The 16,125-nt window shown below is 40.0% G+C and overlaps 1 protein-coding gene across 2 annotated transcripts in view; it reads right to left on the bottom strand.

Moving 5' to 3' along the window:
• LOC103359731 (arf-GAP with coiled-coil, ANK repeat and PH domain-containing protein 3-like) overlaps positions 1 to 16,125 on the bottom strand; it is an 86,776-nt gene that overhangs the window by 21,098 nt on the left and 49,553 nt on the right. For both annotated transcript variants that reach the window (XM_008285230.1, XM_008285231.1), the window contains exons 5-10: positions 12,234 to 12,292; positions 11,705 to 11,888; positions 9,257 to 9,301; positions 9,070 to 9,165; positions 8,588 to 8,662; positions 4,437 to 4,448 (exon numbers count right to left, since the gene is read on the bottom strand). In XM_008285230.1, the coding sequence (XP_008283452.1) occupies positions 4,437 to 4,448; positions 8,588 to 8,662; positions 9,070 to 9,165; positions 9,257 to 9,301; positions 11,705 to 11,888; positions 12,234 to 12,292 (471 nt within the window). The remainder of the gene's footprint in view (positions 1 to 4,436; positions 4,449 to 8,587; positions 8,663 to 9,069; positions 9,166 to 9,256; positions 9,302 to 11,704; positions 11,889 to 12,233; positions 12,293 to 16,125) is intronic.

The raw sequence follows: 16,125 nt of genomic DNA, 5'->3' as shown, positions 1-16,125 counted from the left end.
CTTGTATACATATATAAAAACAAAGGCTGAATTCCTGCACACAGGCCCAAAATCACAATGCGTGACAACACATTTTTATACCAAAGCCACCATTTGTTGTAAACCAAATCACAACCGACACCTAAGGAAATTAACACATCCATAACTGATCATTAAAATAAGAAAAAAAATGCAACTGAGAGGACAAAAAGTTAAATTTGCATTTTTTTCTTTTTTTTTTTACAAAGTTGGGAAAAGTTAAATCAGCAGTTTATATTTGGATTCAACGTTTCATAACCAAACTCCTTCAAGTGAAACAAGTCATACATATATTAATGAATCAATTACTATTCATGATTGCATTTTCCTGTGCACACATCTACCCAAAGTACATTCATTTTTACATATGTACATACAGTTTGCATACGTTACTGAGGATTATGCCTGGAAATTTTAATCTGAGTCTGTGCTGAGAGAAAGTAAGAGTTGGGAATCAGAGAGACAGAGATAAAGTGAGAGGATCTTACAAAGGAGGAAGTCTTTACCAGCACTCTTGCTTTAAAGCTAAACCGAGATACAAAGTTAGACACGATTCCTCTTAGAATAAAGTTGAACAGTATCTTAAAAATTTCAAATCCACCCACCAAACTGTGGTCCCAGTGGCAAAAGATCTTCATTTTCAAACGCTTAGTGTGTTCCAGCAACATTGAAAATCCACAAAGAAGGCAAGAAAACTTCTCTAGGAGACCAGGTTTCTCAGAGCAGAAGCATGTCTGTCTTCATGCTGCATCCCTCTGGGCGGAGGCTAACACATTGTGCCGCTGCAGCGAGGAGAGTAATCCCAACACTGACATGTGTGCCCTCCACTGCAACCACCTGCCTGCTGTACTCTGAGCCTCGGGATTACCACTAATTACCATACAGCTGCCAATGTATCCACGGCAGGGTGCTGCGGACGAATAGCGGACCTCACCATACACTACTGTAGCTGCTCTTGACCCAAAAACAAGCAGGCTGCTTTGACACTTCAGCGCTTGGTTTGCTGCAGTTTTAGAACTCCCTAAACACACCTCCCTCGTTGAAGAAGGTGGGAGTTTGAGCCCCATGTTGACCCAGAGGGAAACTATCTGGCAGGCAGCCAAGATCACCAAACAACCCCGACTGAGAGCTTGATTTACCATCTACAGTGACAGCAGCTCTGCTCACGTCAGTCCCCGCAGTGCAACTAATAAATCTGTGAGAAATCAAGTCGATGCGTCTTACCTGCAGCCTCTCTGTTCTGGAAGTAGCACATCACAGACATTGAGGCAACGCTGAACAAGCTGTGCGCTGGGTGGAACTCTGCACTGCAATCTCCCAAGCCCACAACAAAGATCATCTATTTTTAATGATGCAACGTCACACAGACAGAAACTGAACATCAGTGAATTATTAAACGAGCGGGAGACTTCCAAATGTGACGAGCAAATAAGTAAATTGTTGTGGAGCAGCAGGCAGAAAATAAACCAGGAGGGAACACCGGATGATGCAGACAACATGTCCTGATGCTTCATCCACCTGCTGCTACTGCTGCTGCTGCTGCTGTGCGTAGGTCGGCCTGCAGGCCAGGCTGCAGAGCTGGAACACCAAATGGTGAGCCCAGTTGGCAGCAGTGATTACTCAGTCTGCTGTGAAGCGTTTGTTTATTGTCTGTAGGATCATTCTGTGGCTCATTATTACTACAGTTGAACAGCTTTCATCTGTCACAGACTTACGTCTTTGTGGCGTACGTACCTGCCGGACACCTGCCTCACCGCCTCCACCTAATCCACTACCAACCTGCTCCACTCAACTACAAAGCTATCTTTTCACACACCATCCCAATATCAGATCACAACACAGTAAACACTCCACAGCCTTTGATCTATTGTGCCAGTGTGAAAGAAGTTGGCACAAGAAAATGACAAAGCGCCAAACCTGCAGTGATCAGACAGGATCAAGTTAATGCTTAAATTGAAAAATGCGATTGAACAACAGTCCTAAAGAGCACATGTTAACGGATCAGTGACCACTTGAGTCCCTGACTGCAGGATGAGAAAACTTTCCTTTGCACACAGTTCTCTGGTTTCTCTGAATCCTTGGAACAATGACTTTCATCTATTGAGCTGTGTTGAGGTTGATGTTTCTGCCATCTGATGACCTCGTCTAATGAAAGCTCAGGGCTGAGTTATTTTTGTCTGCACAGAAAAACCTTTTTTATTCCTGAGTGAGAGAGAGAAAAACCATCTTTTTTTTATTTCAAGAAAGAGTGGCCAGATGTAAAAATGAATTCATAAACTATCATTTTCGGGCTGATTCGATTAGAGCTGCAAAAAAAAACTTAGAACACAAAAATAATCTATATTTTGATGCTTGATTTATAGTTTTAATCATTTCTTGGCAAAAAATTAAAAATAAAAATGCAGGGTCCAGCTTCTTTATGTGAATATTTAATATATTAAGTTGTCTTGCATTATCACAAACTGAAGGTCTTTGGTATTCTGGCTGAAAAAGCATGTGACTGTCACTATATTAGGGTCAAAATCTTTAATCAGTTTGTCAGGCAAATAATAAATTTATAATGAAAAGAAAAAGTAGTGGCTGCCCTAAATGTTGTATTATGTGTTTATGTTATGTAGATTAAATTACTTATGCTTATTGCTTTAGGGCTGCTGGACTTTTACAACCATCTTGTTGTGGCTTAATATGCTAGAAATAACCGAGAACCTATTCACCACTTCAAATATTTGGGTATCATCCTGAACTTCAGTGGCTTATTTAGGGGTGCTGTCAATGAGCTACACAATTAGACACGCGAAGCAATATTTGAACCCTCTGTGAGCTGTGTAAGAAATTGATTTATGAATAAATGCGAGGTGATCTACACCAGACTTAAGAATTTCTTTGTAATAGGACAATGGTATGACGTTGTTAGCTGTACCTTGTGATCTACACCAGCTATGTTGTATCCCATTGAAGCTTTAAAAAAATCAATGTCTGAAATGCCTGAAGGCAATATTACGAGTAAATAGGGTCAATTTGTAATAAAACAGTCGATGGAGATGAACTGAATCAGAACCACTGACTACTATAGAGAACTCTTGAACAGTACAGAAAAATAAAGGCAGCTGAATGACATGTAGCTTTTTGACTACAGATTATCTGGCTTTTGAAAACATTAACTGCTTTAAAATAATGATTTGATGTTGAAACATCAGAGAAGTAGTGTGCTGAGCTACAGCAGATGTACATTTTTTTTTATTCCGTCAGAAATGACAAGCTATGAGACCAACAAAAATTATAAAGGTACTTGGAAGAATCTGTAAGTTCTGTGCTGATGCTCAGGGATCGATATCACATATAGTTCAACTAATTTTGCTTTCTCGTGCTGAAAAACATAAGAAAATCTGCAAACTTTGGGCTTTTCTGATATAATTAATTACTATTCTGTGTTATAAATCAACCTGTGGTTCAGTGGTCTCCTGCAATAACAAGTTGACAATGAAAAAAAACATACGAGCATTTATTCTCATAACATCTAAGTGGAGCTTCACGGTAAAAATAAACCCAGCGATGCACAGCGGCAGCAAGCGGCGCTGCGCTGGTGATGTAAACACAGAAATATAGAATAGAAGGCAGAGCTGACGGCCTCGGACAGGACTTCTCCATTAAACCTGCCGTTAAAAATAAATGGCTCTGGCATTTAGATGCTTTCCCTGCACTGTGTGCCCGGCCAGCAATAGTGGCAGTTCACGAATGGAGCACTTTAACTCCCTTTCTGCTCCCCTGGTTTCTGCTCGCGCTGAGTAAAGGCTGCCCCTTTGTCCTGTGTAAGTTTACACAAGGCTTATTGCACATACTTTATGTGTTGAGGAAGAAAAGGAACAGGGGATAAAAATCTCTTTAAAAGAAGGAGAATGAATAACAAAGTATGCCACGTTGTTCTAAACGCAGCAGATGGCAAATACAAAACAAAATACAATGATAATGTGCTTTACATAAAATCTGTTATGTAATATTTCAGAGTCAGATAGCTGGTGAAATGACGGAAAAACCTTATGAAAAAGTACCAAAGGAGAAGCTAAATGACTTTTTTTTTGTGCAGGCTTATTCAGTGCAGTTACTCTGTTCTCTATTTTAGGACGCTGCAATGATCTGTTCTCAGTGGCTGATGTAACAGACAGTTTCTATATAGGCCATTCAAACTAAGTTCAGTGTTTCTAATTGTTCTGTATAAATGATTCAGGATGCACTTCGGCTTGCCCTCAAGGCTTGTAGAGGCCAACTACAGCAGGAGGAAAACTTCAAAGGGGTTTGTTAATGTTCCCTGCTAACACTGTGGGCTACGCTGTAATCTGCCCACACTCCAAACCAAAGATGTGCTTCAAGTTTTTAAAAAATTTGAATTCAAATGGGAAAACAAATGGAGGCGTACTCACCTGCATCAGGGTCTGGGAGGAGATGGAGGCATTGGGAACATGCAAGAAAAGAGAAGAAACAGAGCATTAGAGCCTCCAACGGCAGACTGGTTTAAATGGAGATAATACCCTAATCTTTCAGGTTCACTGCACCTCTGATTATCCTCCTTACTGGCTTTCAATCACACTTCAGCAACAAAAAACATCACCCATCTACACACGAACAACTATATATTCATTCAACATGGCTTCAGCTTGTGACCTTTATTTTTTACTACCACATGTCCCTTGGTGATGGATGCTGTATGAAGCATAATGTCTAACAGCTCTGGCACAAACGGATCAATAACTGGCCCCACATGTGACCCAGCCCTTCCCTGTGGGTCTGTCCACAGCACCACACCACAGCGCCTGGAGGGAGAGCGCTGGCTCGAGCTGTCTGACAGATGGTCACTGATCCTGGGGTACGGAGGAGACAGACACTGGCCCGCTGAAAATAAGGCTTTCTGAATTATTAAAGGAGGAGATGCCAGACAGGGAGTGCACCCCCTGTTTATGGATTTCATTATTTAAACAACACAGCATATACAGTATATTTATAGAGCTGCTAAATCATTGCTGAACAAAATGAAATAAAGAGTCAACAGCTATACTTTACCCATCTGAACCCTGAGACTTGATGGTATGTTTAAGATGTATGTTATCTTTTTTATTTTAAAAACGCACTAAAGTTTCACCATTTATCAGAACCAGAAACTTTAAAATCTGAAAGAATTTCTCCTGATTGTCACCTTTCCGATGCTCCTTGAGCCACTAATGTGTGACGTACCACTCATCAAAAAAACTTCAGCAAATCAAAGCTTAAAATCTTGATATTTCATTAAAATCACTGAGTTTTACATGCCTCATTTGAAACATTCTACATTTTCTGCTCTCCTCTACACAGTTGTGAAGCTTGAGATGCAGGATTTTATATTGGAGTAAAGAAATGAGCCAACAGTGAGTAAAAATGTGACGAACAAAGAACAAAAAATGTTCAGAAACTGTTTGGGGGTTCAGAGAGTTAAATATCAAAACCAGCATGCAATCCTGATTAATTTGATGATCTTCTGAGTTTTCTTCTAACACAACCATGAAGTTGTTATTTGTGGTTCGGTGTGATTCACTGTCCCTTCCATTACTGAATATACAGCAGAAAATATGTTAAATGTTATATGTTGCCTTCTTCTTACAAACCATATCATCAGAGCTGTCATAAGACATTAATTCCTGTCTATGACACCCTGTCTCACATCTTTTACCAAACAGTAAATCACCTTGATGCCCCTGAACACATCATCAGTGATGGTTTCTGGGGTCATCGGGGTGTTTTCGCTGTTTCAACATCACACACAGTCACCAAAGTGACCCAGCTGTGGGGCTGCTTGTGTCCATGTAGCGCTACACCACCCTGGCATCTGTTGTATAACGTATCGACATGTCGTGTTGGCTTAATGTGGTTCTGATTTCACTGAACCTGATTTGAGATTTTGCAGAAACATCAATATACCTACTAAAGTCTTGTTTGCTGCCCACAGCTGGTTGTGTGTCTTTCCTCTGACTTTATTAAATACCTGCAGCGTGCGTCACACAGCAGCAGAATCAATAAATTCTTCTTTACTCTGACAGTAATTGGCACATCTATGTAAGCAATACAGCAGCAGTACTTTACAAACAAGGATTTAATGTTCATCTGTTTTCTACAAATTCAACAGTTCAGCTGCTCCACACAGATCCCAGGTTTATGTGGTGGAAATATTTCTATTAATGCTTCTCTGGACAAATTCTGAGCTTCACCAGAGCTGTTGGGATATTTCTAGATATTATGCGAAGGAAAAATTACATTTCAGTGTCTTATTTATATTTATATTCTGGGAATGGAGGCAAACTTTTTTCTTTTTTCAAACTGGGTCCTACCACTGTCTGACTGAAGAGTTGTCAAATTTCAGTAGGAACAGATTCCAGAAGGTCATATTTAATCATGACAACAGTTCCACTTCATTATCTGATATTTGTCAGGCCCAAAAAACAAGGAAAATGTGTGATAGACACTGACACGGCATATTGATTGATAATAAATACAATGCCACATTTTGGAGGAAAGCTAGTTTGCTATAAATCTGTTAATCTCATGATAGTTTTCATCTTTTAAAATTTGTGCAATTTTTCTTGAACCTTGATGGAGGTGAAAAAAGTTGTCTGCAGTACAACTCGACAAACTGCAAAGCGGCTGACTCCATGCATCACATGACCCTCCTTGAAGACTCGTAAAGACAAAATGAAACCTCAGTTAAGTGTGTAACACTTTGAATTTTGCATAGCAAGCGCTACATACTTAATCAAGAGTGCTGCTGACTTTGTGGGTTTGTGGGTCAGCACCCATTTTTCAGTTGAGCATGTCAGTTATTGTTTGTTTGACAAAGTAAAATCTGAAAATGCATCCTGAAGGAGGGTCATGGATGTCTGTAGCAAATGTAGAATCCAATAAATATTAAAGATTATCCACTAAGAACAAAAAGTCAGAGGATCCATCCATGTCTGTATAAAGCTTCATATCAATCCACCAGAGATATTTCAGTCTGCACCAACCAAACAGTTCGACACTGCCATCGATTCTGCTAAAAACACAGAACAATCCATAAAGTCAGCACTTCTCTGGACTAAAAGAGCTTTGAGGCTCCTGCTTCTGCATCAGCACATACATGTGCTGAGGACTGCCATCTACAGCAGACAACAGTGGGATTAATATCTTAAAACACTTACTTCCACCTGATTTAATGCTTTAATCAATGCCTGGACCTTGTTAGGGAGATTAATCAAACACTTCCCAGCTGCCCAGGTCTAATCCCTCCCCAGTCACAACAGACGCATCGCGCCAAGTGGCAGACTGGATATAGGACGTAGGTGTGATGCACATTCACCCTCTGTTAGTGTGTCAGAACAGCTCAGTGGCAACCTTCCAACCGACTAAAGAGTCCAAACACGAGGGCATTCCCTACAACCATCCTATTCAGAATAAAATATAAAGAAAACAAACATGAAGAGAAGGAGAAACAAACTGCATGGGAGCACCTGCCACAAATCCTCAGGCTCAAAATAAATCACATTAGTGTATCTGAAAAGCCTCCTCCACTTTTCTGGTCAGCGTAGAGACAGAAAGAAATCTCTACATCCACATCAAATTTGAGACGTTTTTTATTCAGAAGGCAACTTAGCACCAGTTGCAGAATCATGCTGGCAAAAAGAGTACAATGGAAACCAGTAGAGGCAATATAATGTAGAAATATGTTTATTTTGTATTTCCTCACAATTTGCTGTACATTAACTGTATAGGGATATTCAATTAGGCAACTGCATTTAATGGATGGATTAAACAATCGGATATGTCTGTTGAGTTAAGTTTTATTTAACAAAATCGACTTGTTATCAGATGGCAAAAGCAGTGACAGTGTTTTCTGCAGGTGTGATGCTGCTCACTGAAATTCCTCCTGCAGTAAAATCCATTATCGAACAATCCCAGATTTAGTGGATAAGTGTCTCCAAGGGGCGATCCAGTGGCTGAGTGGCTGGAGCAAAAACTGGACTATTTACAGCATGTCATAATTCGACTCTCTTTATCCACATTTACTGTCTCTTTTTGGTAAAAAATCTATTTTTCCAATCAGCCATAATTGGATAAAACTGTCTGCTCTTTATACGAAAATCTTTTTTAAAAAAATACAGATTTTTGATGAGGATGTTATCTACAGATTTGTCCTGTTTTTTCCTTTTTGTTTGGCTTTTTTTTACAGTCAACATGTAGATCAATATTTTTATTCTCAGTTTACTAGCAATAATCTGTAAGTTAACAAAACATGGAAAATCTGTTAAAAAATAAAGAAAGAAAGAAAAGAAAAGAAAAAGAAAAGAAAATAGACTAAATTGTTCAAAATTTACACTAGAAACTCCTCCAAAACAGTAATCTTTAACAGCGTACAACAAAGAAGGGGAAATATTCAGGACGAGATGTTTAAAAATCTAATTCAACCCACTCTGTGGCCTATGTTGAGGAAGCTTGCTTCAATTTAGTTTTTGCAAATTTCATGAAACCTATAAAAAAAACACAAAAAAACTAAAACAAAACAAGAACTCACCCTCTGCTGAATGGTTGCATGTTTATGCTCCATTTCCCTCTTCTCCATGGCCGAATCAATCACCAACTGATCCAGCTGAAAGTCAGTTTGCACAGACAGAAACAAGCCGCTTCAGTCAAAAGTCAGTATGCATGTTGTAGTGACATAACTGTGACATAGTGCAGTAAACACCACAGAGCTGGAGAGATTCAGAGCAGCTGACTGCGACACTTTCCACTAGCTAATAAACTAATCAATGTTCAGTAATGAAGTGCTGAATCAGTTCTCAACAAACGAGCTGCTTCATCAAAACATGAGTGTTTTCCTTCAAGGGAAGTAGAAGGAATTAGACAATCTAATGCATCAAACTGTTTCAATCATTAAGCGGGAAAAAAATACGGGACAAATTACGTAGGTGTCCCTTGTTTGTAGTTCAGTGAGGATCAATCAAAACAGAGTGTCTGAGGTGGTGGTAACCATGACGATGACGATGCTTTGCTCACCTCGGCGGCCAGTTTCTTCATGTAGGGGTCGATCTCATCCAGCAGGTTGTAGCCCTGCTGGAACAGCGAGTACTGGGCATGCATGAACGACAGCATCTGAACAAGACAGATACATGAACATTAGGAGGAGCTGAGACCAGAATATACTGTAAAGATGAAGGGTGATGGTGTATCTGCATTGACTTACAGCATCCAGGATCTCAAATTTCTTCTTCGCCTGAAGCACATTGATCTGCAGAGAAAAACATAAGATGAAAATAAGATTGCAAAAGCCTTGCTGTACTATACAGTGTTTCTGACACATACAAGGCATTGACATGACTCCCTCTAGTGGACAAGATATAAATCAAGACAAGCTTCAATATGCCCTAATAAACATTTTCTTGAGGGCTATCCCTGAGTTAATTCTGTGAACTTCAAGCAGTTTCTGGGCATTTGTTGCTCCTGTGCATATTTAGTCACTGTGCACTAATTTTTCACTGCAACATAAAGTTCTGCAGGTCTACAGAAACAGCACACCCACGGTTAGAAGGAGGGACATGTCTTTTGTGCACTACGATAGATTAATGCCATCAATCACGAACAAAGAAAAATAAAAAGTTGAATTTGCATATTTAATTAATTTATAAAAACTGAAAAAAACAAAACTAGAATCAATATGTACAAAGTTTTGCTAAGTTCCCAGAAGTGTGACTGAGATTGTTGGAAAATGGTCGCTCAACATATTGTGCATATTTTACTACTTACATTTTTAACTTGTTTATATACTTTTCTCTTATCTGCTCTGTGTAAACACCGCCTGCAGTTTAGCTGAAAAAGTCCGTGATTTTTTTTCACGTGGCTGTTTGTCACAGCTGAGTCATTTATGCCTTCCCAGTTATGCTGAGGAGCACAGAATTTTTAGGGTTTTACTAAGTTTGGTCGGTGCCAGCAGTTTACTTCTGGTGAAGTTTTAAAGAAAACATATATAATAAAGTGACTTTGATAAAATATCATAATTTTAGGCTTAGATTTGTTAAGTTTTCTGATGGAACAGCACCTCACAGATGAGTATTTCAAGAAGAAAGTAATAAATCTGACAATTCTTTCTGTTTTTACAGTTTCTGGCTTTGATTAATGTTGTAATTTCGGCCATTTCATAAAAGAAAACATGTCTTCCAAATCCGCCAGCAGGTTACAGAGTTCAGAGGGTTAAGCCTTTTCATTGTATATATGAACTGATCCAAACCTTAAAGATTTTTTGTGCTACATTTAATAGGTCACTTACATATAAAACACATCTCCCTACAGCTTTGACCTCTTCTGCCTGCAGACACTTTTGATTAAGACTCAAAAGGGTCAGAGCCGTGAGAGAAGTCTGTCGGCAGACAAACTGAAGAAAGGAAGGAGGGCACAGCCATCACAGCGATCGCTCTGAATCAGTCTGCTTTTGTTCCCGCAGGCAGTCATGGGTACAACGTTACAACTTGTGAGCAAAATAAACCCGTGCTGCACATGACCAGAGCGACGGATGTGTCACACAAGCAGAAGGACGGACAGAGACGTCGCTGCAGGCAAACAGGCTGCATCACGGTCATTTCCTGACTGTACTTTACTGGCAACATGAGTCTGTCAAGTGGGAATGCAAACGAATATGACAGCATTTATCATTTGGTTATAAACAGATAAAAGCAGATTTGTTCACACAGATTTTCCACAAACGTCACAATACTTCTTTTCAGGGTCATTACGAAGTAAAATAAAGCACTGAGACATCTCATAATTAGTGTCTTAGATCTTAATCAACCGATTCAGACTCTTTCTTCTGTATCAAAAGCAATGCAGGTGACTGTTGTCTGTTCAGTGTGAACAGATACTGCAACTATCCAAAGCAGAACAACTTTCCATGATGCAGACTTGCCAAAATCCAAAGAACTATGCTCATTTTAGATTTTATCACCCAGATTCTGCAGGTAGTTTCCATAAATAAACACATAAGATAAAGTGCATTGTTTAAGAATAAATCAGGGCTTTCCTACTATCTCGGTAGGTGAAATGTTGGACAAAAGCAGAGTCTGATGTTTAAACTTGTAGGGAGGGAGTACTCCGCCCAGTCAATGCTGTCTCGTATTTTTAAACAAAGAGATATGGACCTGCATCAAAGTTTAATGGGCTCTGCCTTGGCTCATGCTTCACCTCTCCACCAAGTTTCATGAAATTCAGTCTGGTAGTTTATTTGTAATCTTCCAAACAGACAACAGAAATGAAAACATTCCAAATTTGTAAATATAACAAATTTCATAACAAAATGTGAGGATTTGGAGAAAAATCCATCCAAGATCCAAATCTTGTCTTTTCAGCTAATCAACTCATGGCCCATCAGATTTATTTGGCAACAGCGAGGAGCGATCCAGTCACCTGACTCCAGATACATGAGTCAAAACTTCACCTCCAGCAGCTCCAGCAGTAAAATGCTGCTGATTAACTGATGCATCAGTGTCAACAACCAGTTATGTTGTACATAATAAGACATCAATCAGAGGGGGCATTTACTACATTACTACTGAGCACTTTTACTTAGAAACTTGCTTCTAATAACGCCACCAAACTAAACACTACACAGATGGAAGGAAGAGGCCTCGGCCATTCATCGGACCTGCAGTACGTAGTCCAGAGCCAGGTGTCGGAAGCACTTGCGGGTGATGCTGAGTGTGCTGGTGGCTTCTTCCACTTCGTGAGGCTTGTTCCTGGGCGCCTGAGCGTTCTTCACCTGCGCTATTTCCATATCTTCACGCACCCTGTCAAAGTGCTTCTTGGTCTCTTTAAACTTCCGGACATCCCTGACAGACACAGAGGAACAAAGCTGAGGTGAGAAAGCGGCACGGTAACTTCACAGAGATCACCACTGCAATTCAAGACAGAAAGATATTTCAGCAGGGTCTCCACAGTCGCCTGCTTTAGCTGCCGTGCTCATGATACGTCTCTGACAACAGATTTGGGCTGCAGAAACTTGTACCGTGTTTAATATTTGAACACAACAAAAAGGTTTTCGGGGGTTACAAGGGTATGTTTGCCTTTTCAAGGTCGTGGACTTTGCCTTTCTGAAAATGTGCTGAATTTTTTAAAACACCTAAAATCCTGCAGGGATACCTGACTGGTTCACTGTGAATCGCGGGTTTACTCACTCTTTCACAAAGTTGTGCAGCTGCTGCTTCACAGACCGCTGGGCTTGATCGAACAGTATCTGAAAAAGATGGACGGAACACGTTAGTGATCATGATTATGAAACAAGTAAGGGTGAAAGGAAGAGGCAAATTATAATTATGAATACATAAATTATGATTCAAGTCATTTATAAAGCCAAAATACCAAAAATGTCATAATTCCAGCTTCTCAAATATGGCATTTTTTCTGCTTTTCTTTGTCTAATGCTACAATAAACTGAACATTAATTAGTTATAGACAATCTGAACACTTCATCTTGTGCTTTAGGGAAATTGTGACGGGCAATTTAACCATTTTCTGACATTTCACACACAAAAAAACATAGAACAAATTAATAAAGAAAAAATGTTAATAATGAAAATTAGTTGCAGCCTGAATAATATTAAACCATTAGTGACATATTTAATACAACTGGTGCATATTTGTGAAATGTTATAATCTATTTAAGCTCTTTTCAAATGTGCATATTACGATTTGTAGTTAGTTAATAGTGCCTTTATCTTTCGCAATGCATATTGAATTTCATGTCCACATATTGCAGTTACAGGTAACGGTCAATTTGTGCCATTATTGGGGCAAAAAGTGACTTTGTTGTTTTTATTACTGGTTTAAATGAACCAGATTTCATTTACAATATTAAAAGCCTATTAGTTCTGGGTGATAAAAAATTGGATCATTTTTAACCCAATGATTTTTTTTTTCTTTTCCACATATTACTATTAAACCAGTACAGAAAAAACAGAAATAAATAGGGGAACAAGAACTCACATGTGGAAGTGGCAGTGCTGCAGTGTGGAAAGAAATTCTAGCAAAAAATGTACTTCTGGTACCAAAAGTAAAAATTCTTAATGCAGAAATGGGCTATTTCAGAATAATGGATTATAATGCATTGATGTGTTTAATGCACCGATAAACGATTTGATAAAACTTATAAGGGTGGTGTAAATTTGGACTCCATTATAGGCTGTTGGACAGCTTGTAAATGATTATTGCTATCATTTACTTTGTCAACTATTCTTTGCATTTTAATTCTGAATCCGCAAAGTTACTCAAGCTCATCAAAAAAAATGCGGCGTGTAAGAAGCAAAAAATGAAAATATTGAGGTAAAAGCACCTCATAATTATACTTAATGAAACCTAATGTATAATGTTACTTTCTTTCATTGCAAAAAAGATGAAAATGAACTCATGCTGTGTGCGCAATGGCACACTTTAACAGCATGTTTTTTGGAGGGAAACAACAGTGTGCTTCTGTTAAACCACTTCCAACCAGCAGAGGGCGACGATGCACATCTGTTTTAACCAGATGCACATAAATGATGCAAGTGAGCTGTTAATGCCTGTTGGAATGAATGGAGGAGTGATGTTGCTCTGACTTAAACACACCTGCTCTAACACAATAACACGCTGCCTTCAGTTAGGTGTTTTACATTTAAGATCCCTCCTCTTCTCTTTGAACTCTCTGAGCACATCGTCTGTGATTGCTGCTGCTGCTGCTGCTGCTGCTGCTAAATAGGTCACTCGGGCAGAGAGGGAGGGAGGAAGGGAGTGAGAGGGAGGAGAGGAGGCTTTTGGTACAACGTCTGCATCCAACGCAGGGTGCAAACCAGTTAAACAGTCCATGTGTTACCACCACAACTGAGCAGCTAGACTGGTTAAAGGGTTTTCGGCCTCATCCTGCCTGAATAATTGGATATGGAAGTGTCTGTGGGGATTAGAAGATTTGAGTTGGCCAGGCTCTATAAAACTAGGCTTATGAGTGTTTTAATTCAGGGATTACAGGCGCTGATGATGAGTAAGACACTTCTCTGTTGTTGTCACTGTCAGCAGTGTACAGAGGGAACCACTAGGCAGCGTAAAAATAACATACATGACTGGAATTTGACTTTAAAAGAAAAAATGTGGCTCAGTTGGAAGCGGTCAGTTTTACAGTATTCCTGACACCTCTAAGAGAGGCGTGTTTGTTTTGATGGTTAGGTAAGGCTGCGTTTTACTGCTCTATAAACCCACTGGGTCCAAATAAGTGTGAGAGTGAAGTGGAACAACAAAGCCTATCTGCAAACACGCTCTTTATTGACTAATGCACCAGATGCTGCTTCGTCCGACTCGCCAGCAACACAGTGAAAAGTGAGGAAACCCTTCGATGTTCTTAACAAAGTGGCACAGTTAAACAACACCCTGACTGACAGCTAATTACTTGGGTCTGATTTTGCATATGTCTGCCTGGACGCAGTTTAACAAGCTCATAGAAAAGTGCAAGTGGGAACTGGAAGCTCGTGCCACCATGGACTCCCACGAGCATGCGATGACTCAAAACAAAATCAGCAGGGCAGCGGTGTGCGGCGGCCATAAACACTGCAGCGTTGGACTCGTTGGAGCACCGTGCAGACAGGACTGAGGTGGACGGCGGCTCAACGTAAACCACAATTTTTAAAAGCTGTCAGCTCCACCAGCACACCTCCGGGATGTTTAAATGCGGCAGGAAAGCTGCTGGGAGGCTTCCTGGCTCTGGAGGTAGTCCTGCATGTCGCATTCCTGAGCTGCCTTGTGGCAAGTTGACACCGTACTTTCATTACACCGAGATGCCACAGGTTGTCTGTGCACAATGCAGACCAGCTGAAATAGAGGAGGCCAGCAGGGGATGTTGTGTTTTAATTTCGAAACACTAAAGACAAATGGTCTCTGAGGTGGGTATGATGGTTCGTGTGTCGGTTCAACAATTTGTGAAATTTGCAGACAAACACTAGATAGATTACATTTAAATTAGTCAGAGACATCCTCGGTGTTCACAGTTTGATTCACAACGACTGACTCGCTGGCATCAGGTCAAAATCTCCATTTATCAGAAAGTGGAGCTGACAGGATGCCTTAAAAAGATGATGCCAACTTCCCATTAGCTGTTCTGCCTTAAGGTAAGGTGGAGCTGTGACCCACATTAGCATTGTGGAGAAATAGTATACTGAGTGATCTCCATTATGCTCTCACACAAACAGGAGACACAGTTTTCTGCAGACTGTTTCAGCCTGTTTTACTGATTGACTGTTGGTGGCCAAAACACGCCTTAAAACGTAGCTAAGCACCAGCAGAGGTGGGGAGAAAAACAATGCTACTCAATGTAGATGACAACATATTATTAGTTTCCAAATATTCAGAACTTACATTTTTAAATTATGAAGAAAGGAACAGTAACAATATAAACCACTAAGTCTCAAAGATACAACATAAGTTAAGAAACATAATTGTTTACAAGAAAACTCCACAGGCTAACATAGCATAGCATAGCATAGCATAGCATTCAACATGTTTTAACCACATGAAACAGTGCATATATAGAAATGATAGCTAGTCACCTAAAATTACATGTAATTGCCTAAATATTAAATATTATTATTATAAAAGTACTCAGTTTTGGGTATATATTCAAGAGACAGCTTCTGGTACCCATCCATCCATTATCTATACACCGCTTAATCCTCACTAGGGTCATGGGGGGGCTGGAGCCGATCCCAGCTGACTTAGGGCAAAGGCAGGGGACACCCTGGACAGGTCACCAGTCTATCGCAGGGTGACACTTACGACAGACAACCAAGCACACTCACATTCATACCTACAGACAATTTAGAATCACCAATTAACCTCAGCATGTTTTTGGACCTTGTGGGAGGAAGGCGGAGAATCTGGAGAGAACCCACACTGCACGGGGAGAACATGCAAACTCTAGCTGCGAAGCAACAGTGCTAACAACTGCACACCTTGCAGCCCCCTTCTGGTACCCATGACTGTAAAATAAGATTTTATTTTACTTTACGAGGTGGCTCGGTAGTTAGCACCGTCGCCTCGCAGCTAGAAGGT

Source organism: Stegastes partitus, unplaced genomic scaffold (assembly GCF_000690725.1).
Source record: "Stegastes partitus isolate 25-593 unplaced genomic scaffold, Stegastes_partitus-1.0.2 Scaffold392, whole genome shotgun sequence".
Taxonomy (NCBI): Eukaryota; Metazoa; Chordata; class Actinopteri; family Pomacentridae; genus Stegastes; species Stegastes partitus.
Note: the sequence above shows the minus strand (reverse complement) of the source record. Positions and strands in the feature narration are given on the sequence as shown.